Genomic DNA, 16,710 nt, shown 5'->3' on the forward strand with positions numbered 1-16,710 from the left:
AACATTACATAGAAGCCATTACATTACCCTTAGCAGTGAAACATTACAGCGTGTTACACGTGTAACAACTACGTTAATCTAAGTGTCCCACTATTTCCATACTTTTATTCAACCTTCTGGTGAGGAAATGCAACAAATCCATCAGTGATAATTAGACAAAAAGGAATAACTGCCTGCTGACAGCTCACCATTTAAACTCATAATGTTCATCCCCTAAAATGGACAAGCACTGCTAATATAAATATGAATAATAATGCAAGAAAAATGCAACAAACCAGATTCTGGTACGCTTTCTGATTCCGTGTGTACAGGAAAAATGTTTAACCTTTTCCCTGTATAAATACCCTTCCTAAAAGGAAAAAATAGAAATAAGTGGCGTTATGTCAATTCCTAACAAACATTTGGGTAAAATACTTGTTTCAAAGTTGTCTTAGCTAGCTGACTTTGAACAAAAGTATATCACTTCTCAAGTTTACTCTCTCTGGAAATTTACCCTTTTCAGTTCCTCAAAAGACAAAACTTACAGGGGGAAGAAAACACTCATTTAGTATCTTTCGCATTCTCAACATTTAATTTCTCAGGGTACTTCAACACAAAGTAGCTTTGTTAGTGCAACAGAGGCAAATACAGCAGCCCCCTTGTTTAATGGTGTATTTTGTTAATTCTCGGGAATAAATATTGGCCACCTTTGATTAAATTAAACACAAGAGATTCTGCAGATGCTAAAAAACCCAGAGTAGCACACAAAATCTTCCTTCCCCTCCCCCCATCATCTTATTCTGGCTTCTTCCACCTTCCTTTTCAGTCCTGATGAAGAGTCTCAGCGAGAAACATCAACTCTTTATTCCTCTCCATAGCTTCTGCCTGACCTGCTGAGTTTCTCCAGCATTTTGTGTGTGTGTTCCTCCAATATCTTGTGTGTGCTAATTTGGTTAACTTACCTGCTCTTTTTTTGAACCGAGCCAGTCATTAGATTTTATACTTAAGCTCCTAACTTTTTTTTAAATGAAGTTATTTCTACAGTATAGTACTCAATCAACATAGCATTAAACTATCAGTTTAGATATGTGACCAATTTTCTGGAGTGAACCTTATAAGAGACAACTAAAATGTACACAAAACATTATATATATATTGTTTAATGTTGGTTATTGCTCCTCAGGAAGGATGTACTGGCATGGACTAGCACAAAGTGCTAATTCATTAAAGTATGAGGAGAACATAAAAAAAGGCCTCTCAGCCAATCATCAAGCCCCCACTTTCTCCTCTTGCATTTCTATCAACTCCTTTCAGATTCAACACACAAACTATTGACAAGAAACAACAATCAATTAACCTGCCAACCTGCAAGTCTTTGTAATGTTAGAGGAAACCTATGCACTCACAGAAAGAATGTGCAAACTCGAACTAAGGGTCTCTAGACCTTTGAGGCAGCAGTGGTTCTACCACTCTACCTCACACAGAAAAAAACTCAGCTAGCACTCTATTCAGGCATGAAGGCAGATTGCAAAATCTCAATTTAAATTTGATTGATTTTGGAACTCTCAGCAATAATGTTGGGTAGTGTTAAAAAGTAATCAATTTTTTTTATTATCAAAATTGGGTGCTGATTCAATTGAAATGTTTAAGCTATATCATGGAGGGGTATGAAAGGATGCAGAAAAATTTTGGGTAAAGGGCAGGAGAAACAGATCAGCTACAGTCTTATTGAATTGAACAATAGACACACGGGGCTTAATAAACTTTTCCTTTTTCAGCTATTGGGGCAAAGATCTGAAACTAACTATCTCCATTGGACCCCCTCTAACCAAATATGCAGTTGTATTTAGGTTTTTTATAAACATTAAGAGGAATGTGATCATGAATTTGCATATTTAACTTCAAAGTAACATAGTCATTCATTCTCTCCTTCTCTAAAGGACTAACACACACTCTTTTAACGTCTTTGGAGATAAAGAGAAAATTAATAATCTAACTACAATTGTTCAAACTATACATTTGCAAGGTCTCAGTAAAGCCCATACAATACAAAAAAGACTAACATAGTAAAGGACCTGCAGGCAAGTGTACAACCTTTTTAAACCACAACCTATATGCAATATGACCAAAAATATTTCTCTCAACCATCTACAAAAATATTATCAAAATGATGAATAAAAATACCTTTTCTTCAGTGCATTAAATTCACTGGTAACACCTCGGTGAGGAGCATATCCTTGCCCATCTTCATCAAAGTGGATTTCACTGGCAGATCTGAACCCAGCCCGTGCACCAGGATGTTTTCCAACCTTCATGTTTGCAATAATATTACTGAAATTGACAGAGTTCCAACAATAGTTTGAATAGTTTTAGCAAATCCAGATTTATTTTTGCTTATTTCAACCCCAAAACTTGAATGTATAGGCTTTACAAATGAAAATTATAAAATTCTTTATAACAATTAACAACTACTGTCAACAAAAAGAGTTAAGCAGCTTTACCACTGATCCCAAAGAAAATAATTTGTTTCCACAGAATTTACCTAATACCAGGATTTAAATAACACAAGAACTAATATATTGAATAAGTTGCAAGAATTTTGTGTCACTGTTAGAAAACAAAAAAAAACAAAAGCTCTACTATAGCAACTACACTCCAATTTCTAAATAAATCCACATGCAAATCCATATGAAAACTACAAATGGTAAGGTAACAAGTTAAAAAGGCAGGGTGATACATTTAAGAGGTACCATAAGATGTTTCGATAAGCACCTTTGCTAAATAAAGATTCAAAAACAGATGATCTTTAATGTCATCAAAACATACAGAAATGCATTATTTGCATCAAATCAAACCATTGAGAACAGCATGCAAGTATCACCATGCTTCTGGTGCCAAATAGCACACCCAAACTTACTAACCTTAACTGTACATCTTTGGAATGCTGGAGGAAACTGGAGGCACCCAGAGGAAACCCACACAGTCAAGGGGAGAACATATAAACTCCTTACAGACAGAAGCGGGAATTGAACCCTGATTACGAGATCATAGGTGCTGTAAAGTGATCGTGCTAACCGCTACACCATGTGCAGCAATGTTTAGTCTACAGTAGTGGTCACCAACCTTTTTAAGCCCAAGATACCCTACCTCGGCCTTAGAGAAAGGCAAGATCGACCCCAGATCGATTAGTTACACGCATGAGCACCAGGGCAGGAAAGACCGGAAGTAAAACCCTGCAACCCGGAAGTAGAAATAATGTATGAACACCAGGGGTACCCACCCTTTTCTGCACAGCGGACCAGTTTAATATTGACAATATTCTTGCTGACCGGCTGATCGGGGGAGGGGGGTGTTAAACACAACCGGAATACAGCGATACTCAAAGCAGGTTCCTTATATCCAGTCTATTCTACAATTTAGTTTTCTTGGCTTTCGGCACTTAGCTTCTGTTCGGCTTGCTCACATTCTTTCCACTCACAAAACTCAACGCGTTTGTCTTTAACTGCAGTGTGCTTGGACTCAGGGTACCAAAGCAGTTTTGAGTGCTTCATTGCCTCATTAGACAGCCTCCGGGCCCGAACTCCAGCCTCCCGCCCACCCACCAACAGACGCCTTGGCCAGGTGCGGCTGGTCGTGGGTGGGGTGAGAGGACAAGGTCAAGGCCGGAGGTCCCCAGGCTGGGGTCGTGGCAGTCGCAGTCTAGAAAGAGTGACCGACAGAGCGAGGAATGCGACAGGACGCGCCCTCTCCCCTTGTAGGATCTATTGGGCGACAAAAGTTTGTTTCAGTAGATTGCAGCACAGTAGCTGCTCTGATACTTATGAAACCCTGAGCACAAATTAGATTGTCTGCGAATATTTTAGCACCAGGTTCCCCACAAACATTCGGTGTGGTGAACAGGTTTAGAGGCGGCGCCCATCTGTCCACGCTCCAGGCCAGTGGCAACGGCACTTCTCGCCGGCCGCACAAGGCGGCTAGTGATCCATGGCACAAGGGCATCACTGTGTTTAGGCTACTGATGACCTCACGTGGGTTCAAGGTCAACAGTGGGTGTGACAGGGAATGAGGAAAGACGCAGCTGACTCGTATCATTTCCTCGCGGCCCGGTGGTTGGGGACCACTAAAGTAAACTGTGTAGTGTGTGGCAGGGGAGCTACACGCATGCGCACTGGGCAGAAAGAACAGAACTAAAACCCCGCAACCCAAAACAATCTCTCAACAGTATTTCAAAGGCAACACGAGTGAATCTGCAGATGCTGGAAATAAAAAAAAACACAAAATGCTGGAGAACTCAGCAGGCCAGACAGCATCTACAGGAGGAGGTAGTGACAAAGTTTCGGGCCGAAACGTCGTCACTACCTCCTCCCATAGATGCTGTCTGGCCTGCTGAGTTCTCCAGCATTTTGCGTTTTTTTATTCTCAACAGTATTTGTGTATTTATTTTTCTTTTTTTTTCGGGATCTACTGGGAAAGTCTCCAAGATCGACCAGTCGATCGCGATCGATGGGTTGGTGACCACTAGTCTACAGTATACTTAAGTCACTGAAAAGCATGGGGATTCTGGAAAGCTTAGGTCATTATGTCCATGAAGTTTCTCAGTCATCTTGATTGTATATCAAGAAGTAGTAAATCAAAGCAACTGGACTTGCTGTGTCGTCTAAAAGACCTTTTGCCGCTCATCCAAGAGGATTCTTCAGTTCTATTCCATGGTGGGTAGTTTTCTGGTTTGTAAACTCTGAGTTGTTTAAAGGTATAGCACATGAGTGTCATTCAAAAGTTGTAGAGGTATTGAGAGGGTCATTAGTCTTTGCATGAATGGAGGTGTGAACTGTTGTGGAGATGCTGGGGTACAGATAGAGAGATCGGGTAGTGGAGTAGCTGAAAAGCGGTGTCATAGCCCACCCCTTTATTGGTGCATAATGATGTCATACGTGGAGAAGCAAGAGGCATTAAGAGGTGGAAAACTTACATAAACTTGGCCATCTGGTTCAAAATGAGGGAGAAAACTGGTCTAAAAAGATACTGATGTGATTGTTTACATAAATAGAAAAGTGGTAAATGGAATTAAACCCAAAATAGTGTGAGATTATACATTTAAAAGGGGATAAAAAGTGCTTTAAAATAATCAGATACCAAGAAAGGCATAAAGGAACCACTGATGCATGAAGGTGGCAGTCCAGGTTAACAACGCATACAGGAGTTTGGTAGATTTGAACAAAGCTCTGGTAAGATCACAGATGTTACAACTGTTACGTCCATTATTTTAGTCAGCTCATTACAAGAAAGGTCTAGTAATAGAGAAGTTAATACAAAGTAGATCAAAGAATATGGAAGGTTCTGGAAAAGTTTAGTTATGAGAAAAGACAGCCTAAGCTGATTTAGGACAGAAAAGTTTGAGAAGATTTAATTAAGAATGTATAAAACTATAAGGATCAAGATATAACAAATTGAATGGACTTCTTTCAACTGGTAGAGGTGTCAATAATTCAAGGGTGATGAAGACTAGTAGTGTCCCACAAGGATCTGTTCTGGGACCTCTACTTTTTGTGATTTTTATTAACAACCTGGATGTGGGGTTAGAAGGATGGGTTAGCAAGTTTGCAGACGACACAAAGGTTGGTGGTGTAGTAGATAGTGCAGAGGATTGACAAAGATTGCAGAGAAACATTGATAGGATGCAGAAGTGGGCTGAGAAGTGGCAGATGGAGTTCAACCTGGAGAAGTGTGAGGTGGTACACTTTGGAAGGACAAACTCCAAGGCAGAGTACAAAGTAAATGGCAGGATACTTGGTAGTGAGGAGGAGCAGAGGGATCTGGGGGTACATGTCCACAGATCCCTGAAAGTTGCCTCACAGGTAGATAGGGTAGTTAAGAAAGCTTATGGGGTGTTAGCTTTCATAAGTCGAGGGACAGAGTTTAAGAGACGCGATGTAATGATGCAGCTCTATAAAACTCTAGTTAGGCCACACTTGGAGTACTGTGTCCAGTTCTGGTCACCTCAATATAGGAAGGATGTGGAAGCATTGGCAAGGGTACAGAGGAGATTTACCAGGATGCTGCCTGGTTTAGAGAGTATGCATTATGATCAGAGATTAAGGGAGCTAGGGCTTTAATCTTTGGAGAGAAGGAGGATGAGAAGAGACATGATAGAGGTGTACAAGATATTAAGAGGAATAAACAGAGTGGACAGCCAGCGCCTCTTCCCCAGGGCACCACTGCTCAGTACAAGAGGACATGGCTTTAAGTTAAGGGGAGGGAAGTTCAAGGGGGATATTAGAGGAAGGTTTTTCACTGAGAGAGTGGTTGGTGCGTGGAATGCACTGCCTGAGTCAGTGGTGGAGGCAGGTATACTAGTGAAGTTTAAGAGACTACTAGACAGGTATATGGAGGAATTTAAGGTGGGGGGTTATATGGGAGGCAGGGTTTGAGGGTCGGCACAACATTGTGGGCCAAAGGGCCTGTAATGTGCTGTACTATTCTATAAGATGTAGATTTAAGGTTTTAAAAGGTTGGTTCAAAAAGGAGTGTAGAAAATTGCTCTTGCTCAAATAGTGGTGGGGTTCCAGTACTCAATGCCTGCAAGGATGGTAAAGATAGAATCCTTCATCATATTTAACAGGTCCTGGTTGAACAACTAATGAAACAAATACTGCTTCAGACTGCATTCAGCCATACAACTTCTTCAGCTGCCACCATGCAGATAGTCTCCTCTGTACAGTTAAGTTTCTATGGTCGATATTTTTAAACTGTACATATTCAACAAACTGACCTACCACAATTCTATCATAATTTTACCATTCTTTATTGTTCATTAAACAATAAACAGTGAATGGAATCATTGTTGAAATTATTCTTTCAAATAGCTGTCTTGGTTTTGCTTCCAGGTAATAGATCTTCAGAAGGTACCAAGTGCTCAGAATCGGATATATTATCACTGTCTTATATGGCATGAAATTTGTTGTTTTGCAGCTGTACACCCATAAAATTACTATGTTATAAAATAAAAATGTATATGAAAATAGAAATGAAGAGGCTGTGTTCACAGACCATTCAGAAATCTGATGGCAGAGGGGAAGATGTTCCAAACTAACTGAGTGTGGATTTTCATGCTCTTGTACTTCCTCCCTGATGACAGTGACTTCCAGCTCGGCTGAAAATCCAGAGGTTTGGATTAACACACACAAAATGCTGTAGGATCTCAGCAGGTCAGGCAGCACCTTTGGAGGGAAATAAACAGCCAATGCTTTGGTCTGAGAAACTTCATCCTAGAGGTCTGTATTCTTAAAAAAAAAACACAGCTATTCTGAGGAAATACTGAGCTCTCAAGGATGCCAACATTTGGACTATACATTGAATTGAGGTTCCATTGGCCACCTCAGATCGGCATAAATAACGGTTCTGTTTTCCAGTATTTCTTCAGCAACACCACTAAAAGCGGCCTCCATTAGTTGGGGCCAACAATGGATGTTGCATCACAGCTGTCTACATGATGTGCAGGCCAGGGCAGTACAATATGGAGAGCAAGCTGTTACCCATGTAGCAGGCTCCCCATCTCCACACAGCTCTTGAATCCAAAGGAACAGCACAGGCTGATACAGTTTGGCCAAGCACCATCGCAAGAGTTGCCAGTCAGCACTGAACTCAGCATAGGACTGCCTTAGGGACTCCAGCTCCACACCTTCCCTCGGAGTTTACTTCCAAAGCCTTCCCCATGAGTGGGTACGGTAGCAAGGTAGCAAGCATTTGAGATCAGAGCTTTCCTTCTGCTAGATGAGCTGTCAACCACGGCTGACAAGCTCCATCTGCACGAAGCGACTGGCCACCAGTCACCCAACTTTTGCCTTTCTCCTGTCAGTAGAAACAGTTCATAGCTAAGCCACATGTGAAGGCCAGGAGCTGGGCATGGTTGTCAGAGGTTACCTGAGACACACACCTTTGAGAGCATTTAACAGGTAGTAGGAGCTTATCCCCATTACCACCCCTGGCTATAACACCTAAAGGAAACAGCACCACCACTAAAACTGTCATTTATCTCACATACTAAGCTGGGTCAAACTAGCTGCTGCCTTTCTTTAGAATAGAATAGCAACTGCTCCACAAAAGTGATTTTCAATCCACAAGTGTGTTAACATTTCTACTTGCAAATAAAAATCCAGTCACAGAAATAAAAACTTCCTTCAGATTTGAAATAAATATTCAATGCTTAATAACTCTAAGGCTAGCTAAAACCTAATAGGACTCCATCGATTTCTAAGCACAAGTCTAGACACTGTTTCTAATGTTCATTATTTACCAACGCCAATTTTATGTTCTATTTACTGATAGTATTTTTGTGTTCTTGTAGAGAAAGTACTATGGCAAGTGTTTGGGCACTGGCTGTTACAACTTGAATTTCTGACTGCAGCCACAAGCATGGGTTTTATCATAGTTCCACAATGTATACAGAGAAAATATTGAGTTGTCAGGGATGCCAACATTTCAATCGTACATTCAACTGAGGTTCCATTGGTCTTTTCAGAAAGACAAAGAATGGTTGTTCTGTTTTCCAGTATCCTTTCACTGACACCATTAAAACTGTCATTTATCTCACATATTTAGTGGGGTCAAACTAGCTGCTGTTTCTCTTTAAATTAGAATAGAAACTATTTTGCTGAAGTAATTTACTGCCAGGAATGTCCTCGGGCAGATTTTGAAGTTATGAAAGATGCTACATAAGTAAAGCTTCTTTATAAATGAGCCATTAGCTCTAAACTGTCATGCTGTGCAACAATTCTAGTCAGTCTCTTTCTTTCATCTTAACAATCTGGAAACATGTTTGTTCAAATACCTATGTATTTTATTGAGGAAATACCTGCCTTTCAAAATAAAAATAAAAGAAAAATGCAGGAATTCTAAGGAAAGGAACTATGCCAAAGTGATCTGGAAGGGTTACAATTGTAAAAGCAAGTAAACCAGGAGACAATATACAAACTGAATGGTTTGAAGATCTGGATATTAGTGTTGGTTCTCTAAGTTCTGCTTGCAAGACGATCTGAAGCCCTTGATTACCACTGTTTTGCATTGGGGTTCTCGAAATGCAGTTCTTCACTTTCTTGAGGCTAACATTTTCCCCTCCATTTCTGCTAATTTCTGTTAAACCTAATGTAACCCATATGCTTTATTTTAAACTTTAGGAAATTAAGCTCAACTTTTTAATTATTTATTATATAATCGTCCAAGAAAACGTATCAATAAAAAATGTTCTTGCAATTTTTTTAAAGGAAGCCGACAAATTTAACTAATACGTTTGTGAAGACAGCTTTAGGAAACATTGACTTTTAAAGAGGAAAGAGTGCTTATCAAGGATCCTTTAAGTTTGCACGTTAATGTGCTCTGTTATGTGGTTTAAGACTCTGCAATCTGGTCTGAACAGGATTAGCTATCTAGTTGTTGTTTTTGAATGCACTATTGGTGGCAGATGGTCAAATAAATCAGGCCAAGGCATTATCTACTGAGGTACAAATAACTGATCTTCACTTAAACCATTAGTAATGTACTGGAGATTGCATATGGCATATGTCAGATTGGACTTTACTTTAATAAGTAATCTGAGTCACTGTAAAATTAAACACAGCTATGTTTTGCAGTGTTCATTTTTAAATTGTTGAACATCTTCGTCTCTTAGAGAAAATCTAACTTAAAGAAAAAGCTTTATAAAAACAAATTTGCCAATTAATAAGATTGAAACTTTTTAATTATCACAGTTCAGAGTTTTGTTAAATGTAGTGTTTCTTAGCTATTACCAGTTTGCAATGCTAAAATAAAACAATTTGGTTCAGTTTGCTGGTATAATCAACATATAAAAAAGCAAAAAAAATACATTTTAGTACTGTAACCCCATTTTTCTGCAGAATACATAATTTATCAACCTTATTTATCGCTTCCTTGTAGCTGCTACAACCGGCAAAAAAAACAAACTAGCTCTAACTTAGGCTTTAGGCAAGGAAACCGAAAAGAGAGATTTGCAATGCAATTGATACTGTTCACACCAAGGCAACACAGGCCAACCAAGGATGATCCAGCCCATTCCTTATGTTTGCTGTCATGCTACTTCCCAGGTTAAACTTTCGTATTCAAGCCTGTCATCAGGTCATTACACCCTCTGGCCTCAGTTCCGTACAGCACAGCAATAACTGGTTGCCAACAGCAGAACCTGAGGTCACATCCCAGACTGCCTTTTGAATGGTCACTGCTATAAGATGCCATTGAACAGATCAGAGACATTTAAAAACAATTAATTAGATTTAAATAACTAAATAAACAAGAACTAAAAATTATTAGAATAGTCAATTTAGTTTAACAGTTAACTATTGATATTAATTAAAAGCATGATGATTAAGTAAAATAAAACAAACCATTTACCTGCATTTACCTTATCAATTAAGGCTGGCCATTCCAATTGAATCGGGGGGAGGCACTGATGGCCTACAGTCTTGATTGAAACAGTGAATGCAAGAAAATACTTTTGTATAACTTTATCTTCATGCTTTTAATTAACATATAATATTTTCAATGTGTTTTAAGTAAATTTGGTCTCTTGGCCTCAAAATCCATCTCATTCTGTTCTTGCACTGTATCATTTACCTGCGCTGAACTTTTTCCAGAAGCTTTTACATTTTATTTTTCATTGTTATCATATTCAATGTTCAGTGATTTGATCTATATAAACAGTATACAAGATGAGCTTTACCACTGCATCTTGATACATGTGACAATAATAAAACAACACCAATGCATTAGTTTTGTTTTGACAGTGTTCTTGGACCTCTGGTGTACCTCTGACTTTCATGCAGGTGTAGAAATCAAAGACAAACTGACTAGAAAAGGCATCTCACTAATGTTCTTTACTGAACTGGCAGGGAAAAAAAGTACATTTCTTGTCATTGCAACTCTTCAACTAAACATTTCTCATTGACTATGAATAGGGACATCTACTGGCAGCAGACTGGTATCACTTAAACTTCCAATTTGAAAAAAACACTCTGGGACAACACTCATGGTGATAAATAGGTTTTAACAAGCCTCATTTTTGAAGTGGGATTGTTCTTCAACTTATTTTTAAAATGTAGTTTATATCATGCTCTCAAGTTTACTTGGAGATATAACACATTACTGAGAGAACAGGAAACCTGTTACCAGCCTACTTCTATTTTTTTTAAGAAGGTCGAAGTCACAATGCAGAAAGAATATGAGCAGTTTGCTAATTGTCTGCACAAGCTCGTCTGTACTGAAATTAAGGAATCAACACTCTTACAGTAAAATTAAGGTTTAGCAGAGAACTGGGGACTTTAAGAATAGATGAGAAATAGAAAAAGGACAGGAAGCTCACTAAGTTGCCATTGGAAGCATCAGTTCTTCATTACTGTAAAACCCAACTTTGGTGCCAAAAAGAGTCGGGAATGGGGGTGAACTCATGAGTGATAGAGAGGCAGTCAACATCTACTGAAAGGAACACTTTAGATACTTATATATAACATATATAACAATTACAGCACGGAAACAGGCCATCTTGGCCCTTCTAGTCCGTGCCAAACACTTACTCTCACCTAATCTCACCTACCTGCACTCATCCCATAACCCTCCATTCCTTTCCTGTCCATATACCTATCCAATTTTTTTTTTAAATGACAAAATCGAACCTGCCTCTACCACTTCTACTGGAAGTTTGTTCCACACAGCTACCACTCTCTGAGTAAAGAAGTTCCCCCTCATGTTACCCCTAAACTTTTGCCCCTTAACTCTCAACTCAGGTCCTCTTGTTTGAATCTCCCCTACTCTCAATGGAAAAAGCCTATCCACGCCAACTCTATCTATCCCCCTCATAATTTTAAATATCTCTATCAAGTCCCCCCTCAGCCTTCTACGCTCCAAAGAATAAAGACCTAACTTGCTCAACCTTTCTCTGTGACTTAGGTGCTGAAACCCAGGTAACATTCTAGTAAATCTCCTCCGTACTCCCTCTATTTTGGTGACATCTTTCCTATAATTCGGTGACCAGAACTGTACACAATACTCCAAATTTGGCCTCACTGATGCCTTGTACAATGTTAATATTGATTCCCAACTCCTATACCCAATGCTCTGATATATAAAGGCCAACATACCAAAAGCTTTTTTCACCACCCTATCCATGATTATAGAAATATAGAAAACCTACAGAACAATACAGGCCATTCAGCCCACAAACAAGTGCCGAACATGTACTTACTTTAGAGATTACCTAGGGTTACCCAGAGCTGTCTATTTTTCTAAGCTCACAGGAATCTAATAAAAGACCCTATCATATCCACCTCCACCGTCATCGCCGGCAGCCCATTCCATGCACTCACCTACTCTCTGCATAAAAAACTTAGCTCTGTACCTACTTCCAAGCACCTTAAAACTGTGCCCTCTCGTGTTAGCCATTTCAGCCCTGGGAAAAAGACCATGACTATCCACACAATCAATACCTCAGAAAAGCCTCTAACTATCCACACGATCAATCCCAAATGAAGAATTATTTAAAAATTATTTTTTCCCAGTAGAGACAGCAGGTGGTCCATTCATTCCAAAGGCCAAGCATCCCCAGACTGGGCAAGGACAGCAAGTGTTTGGCTTGCTCGGATTGTCCAAATGAATGTAAAAGGTGACTTTTCAGCGATCGGTATTTATCATCAGTGAGTCTTCAAGCAGACTCACAACTCGCAGAGTCGTAGAACTATTTAGTGACACTACTACATGGTAACATCTGGTATCGTCTACAGATATTTCTCACAGTGCAAATCGGGCCTCGGCTTGTACAAACCAGGCAAGGGCATTTCACTGCCAAATCTCCAGCAGTTCCATAGCAACTGCATTGGCTGACATGTTCAATAACTCTGGAATCATCCCAGAGCATCGGGGTCAACAATGTAGGTTTTCGCAAATAAAATATCATGAGGTATTTTAAGTTGAAGGGAAACCGCAACAAACTCCTAATTGTCCACCAAACACTGAACATAAAGCATGGTTAAAAAACAACTTCACGTAATTACATCATCATGTCCCCGATGTTGGGAAATGAATGACAATGCATTTTGGTAAAAGGAACAATAGTGCAGACTATTATCAAAATCGGGAGAAGGTTCAAACAACATGTCCTTGATGTGGGGGCCACTCAACTTCACCCACAACTCTCAGGGCTACTGACTAACAAGAAGCAAAAAAGGTCCTCTTGATTTTAACTTCAAGTAGCAAATCTTTCAATGGAAATTTAAACCACCCTTTTGTTCCCAAATATTATTTATATTCAATGCTGTGCTTTGCTTAGGTCTTTATTCTTTGGAGCGTAGAAGGTTGAGGGGGGACTTGATAGAGGTATTTAAAATAATGAGGGGGATAGATCGAGTTGACGTAGATAGGCTTTTTCCATTGAGAGTAGAGGAGATTCAAACAAGAGGACATGATTTGAGAGTTAGGAGGCAAAAGTTTAAGGGTAACACAAGGGGGAATTTCTTTACTCAGAGAGTGGTAGCTGTGTGGAATGAGCTTCCAGTAGAAGTGGTAGAGGCAGGTTCGGTATTGTCATTTAAAGTAAAATTGGAAAGGTATATGGATAGGAAAGGAATGGAGGGTTATGGGCTGAGTGCGGGCCAGTGGGACTAGGTGAGTGTAAGCATCGGCACGGACTAGAAGGGCCGAGATGGCCTGTTTCCGTGCTGTAATTGTTATATGGTTATATATGGTTATAAACTGTTCATTCTTCTGTTTTTGTTGTGTTATTTAGGAACCACCAATCAACAGAAACTATTTCGATTGTAGAGTCATAGAAAATTACAGCACAGAATGAGCCCTTCCGCCCATTTAGTCCATGCCGAGCCATTTAAGCTACCTACTCCCATAGACCTGCATCAGAACCATAGCCCTCCATGGATAGCCCTACCATCCATGTAGCTATCAAAACTTCTCTTAAGCATTGGAATCAAGCTCACCTTCACTATTTGCGCTGACAGCTCATTCCACACTCTCACGACCCTCTGAATGAAGAAGTTGCCCCTCATGTTCCCTTTAACCTTTTCACCTTTCACCCTTAACACATTACCACTGATTGTACTGCCATGCAACCTCAATAGAAAAAGCCTGCTGATATTTACCCTGTTTGTACCCCTCATGATTTTAACCATCAAATTAGTGTAGTGTGGAATTGCCTTTTGATTTGCAGCTTAATCTAATTTAAAATTTAAACCAATCTTAATTATGGTCCTCATAGAATTGCCCCTAGTTCTTATCTTTCCTTTAAAACGTATCTGCAATCTGTTGTTACAGAATAAAACTCTCCATTCAGTAGGGAAATAGGTTAAAACTCCTTGGAAAATATCATTAAGTAGATAATCTTGGTTTACTTTAATGTAGCGGTCACCAACCCGTCGATCGCGATCAACTAGTCGATCTTTGAGACTTTCCCAGTAGATCCCGAGAAAAAAAGGAAAACAAATACACAAATACTGTTGAGAGATTGTTTCCGGGTTGCGGGGTTTTAGTTCTGTTCTTTCTGCCCAATGCGCATGAGTGTAGCTCCCCCGCACTACACAGTGTACTTCAGTGGTCCCCAACCACCGAGGAAATGATATGAGGCAGCTGCATCTTTCCTCATTCCCTGTCACGGCCACTGTTGAACTTGAACACACGCAAGGTCATCAGTCGCCTAACAGCAGTAACACCCTCGTGCCAGGGATCACTGGTTGGCCTCGGGTGACCGGCAGGAAGTGCTGTCGCTACTGGCCTGGAGCGCTGCCTCTAAACCTGTTTAACACACCGAATGTTCGTGGGGAATCTGGTACTAAAATATTCTCAGACGACCTAATTCGGGCTCAGCGTTTCATAAGTATCAGAGCAGCTACCTCGCTGCAATCTACTGAAACAAACTTTTGTCGGCCAATAGATCCTACAAGGGGGGCGGGTGTGCGTTCTGTCACACTTCTCACTCAGTCGCTCGCTCTCTCCAGACTGCGACTACCATGGCCCCGGCACTGGAACCTCCGGCCCTGACCTCGTCCTCTCACCCCACCCACGAGCAACCGCACCTGGCCAAGGTGTCTGGCGGCAGGCGGGCAGGAGGCTGGAGTTCGGGCCCGGAGGCTGTCCAATGAGGCAATGAAGCACTCAAAACTGCTGCAGCACCCCACACTTAAAGAGAAACACATTGAGTTTTTTCAGCGAAAAAACGTGAGCAGCGCGGGACAGAAGCTAAGTGCCAAGAGCCGCAAAAACTAAATTGCGGAATAGACTGGACATAAGCAACCTGCTTCGAATATCGCTGTATTCCCGTCGTGTTTAACACCCCCCTCCCCCGGTCGGCCGGTCCACAAGAATATTGTCAATATTAAACCAGTCCGCGGTACAAAAAAAAGGTGGGTACCCCTGGTGTTTATACATTATTTCTACTTCCGGGTTGCCGGGTTTTACTTCTGGTCTTTTCTGCCCCAGTGCACTTGCATGTATCTAATTGATCTGGAGTCAATTTTGCCTTTTACTAAGGCTGAGGTAGGGGATCTTGGGCTTAAAAAGGTTGGTGACCACTACTTTAATGCATGAATTTTAAATCTTTCAAGCAATTTGAGAAAAACTAAAAAAATGTAAAATGTACATTCAGTCAAACTTAATATTTGCCTTCTAAAAGCTAATGATCATATCATGAATATAAGTTTAAATATTTTATATTGCAATTTAAATATCCTGTAATATCTTTTATTTACTCTTTAGAATGCTAAAAATATAACACAGATCCCACCCTCAACCCATAATAAAGGGAGTTAGATAGTAGAGGTGGCACAATGGTGTAAGAATTAGCACACCAGCCAGCTGGGTTCAATTCCACTGCCTTTTTTAAGGAACTTGCATCCTCTCCCTTGGTCGCACTGGTTCCTCCAGGTCTGCTGGGTTTCTTCCCATGGGAGCAACTGGACAGCACGGGCTCATTGGGCAGAAATATCTGTGAGTGTGCTGTATCTTTAAGATAAAAACTAATCTAGATGGGACCATATAGGGAGAGTTTCGTACCAGTCATCTATGATATGATTGACTTTCATTTTAAAATAAGTGTAAAGAGAGGCCAGTCACACCATGTCGGCTCATTTAAGATTGAAGTTGAAAGCAGGGATTGCTGCGCACATTATGGGGTGGTGGTGATGAGATAAATTAAGAAACCCAATTCAAAATTCACACACCATTTATAAATTATTTTTCTTGGCACAATTACCTCATGCAATGACCATTGGTAGCTCACTTACCCAATGTTGCTAACATCGCCATTTTTCTGTGCTTCTGTTTCTGATTCATGCTTTCGGAGCTGCTGAAGCAAATCTGACTCAATCTGTTTCTTGTTATGGGGCACAGATGATGCAACTGCTGAAGCTGCTGCCACAAGGTCTGGGCTTAATGTCTTGTTGCTAAAATAAAATTGCAAATGTAGACTAATTAGTAACAAATCAATCAACACAATAGGAAAATTATCACAATATACCAAAGTAAATCTTTCAAAACTTTAAATATTACTCCCTCACACCTTGTTCGTTTAAAGACTTAACTTCTGACCCCAAGTGGATAGCAACTTAAGTGCTATAATAGATTCTGTATCTCAATAAGGGAAGAAAATATTAGCCACAGTACCTGCTCACTTATGGAATTAGACAACTATCAGCTTTGGGCTATATTGCACATTGTCCATGACAACCA

At 40.2% G+C, this 16,710-nt stretch overlaps 1 protein-coding gene across 1 annotated transcript in view; it reads right to left on the reverse strand.

The window, feature by feature from the left end:
- mrps31 (mitochondrial ribosomal protein S31) overlaps positions 1 to 16,710 on the reverse strand; it is a 35,841-nt gene that overhangs the window by 10,834 nt on the left and 8,297 nt on the right. Inside the window, exons 3-5 of the mRNA XM_073043960.1 lie at positions 16,266 to 16,424; positions 2,164 to 2,310; positions 276 to 349 (exon numbers count right to left, since the gene is read on the reverse strand). Coding sequence (XP_072900061.1) covers positions 276 to 349; positions 2,164 to 2,310; positions 16,266 to 16,424 — 380 coding nt within the window. The remainder of the gene's footprint in view (positions 1 to 275; positions 350 to 2,163; positions 2,311 to 16,265; positions 16,425 to 16,710) is intronic.

The sequence above is a fragment of the Hemitrygon akajei genome, chromosome 4, assembly GCF_048418815.1.
Source record: "Hemitrygon akajei chromosome 4, sHemAka1.3, whole genome shotgun sequence".
Classification (NCBI taxonomy): Eukaryota; Metazoa; Chordata; class Chondrichthyes; order Myliobatiformes; family Dasyatidae; genus Hemitrygon; species Hemitrygon akajei.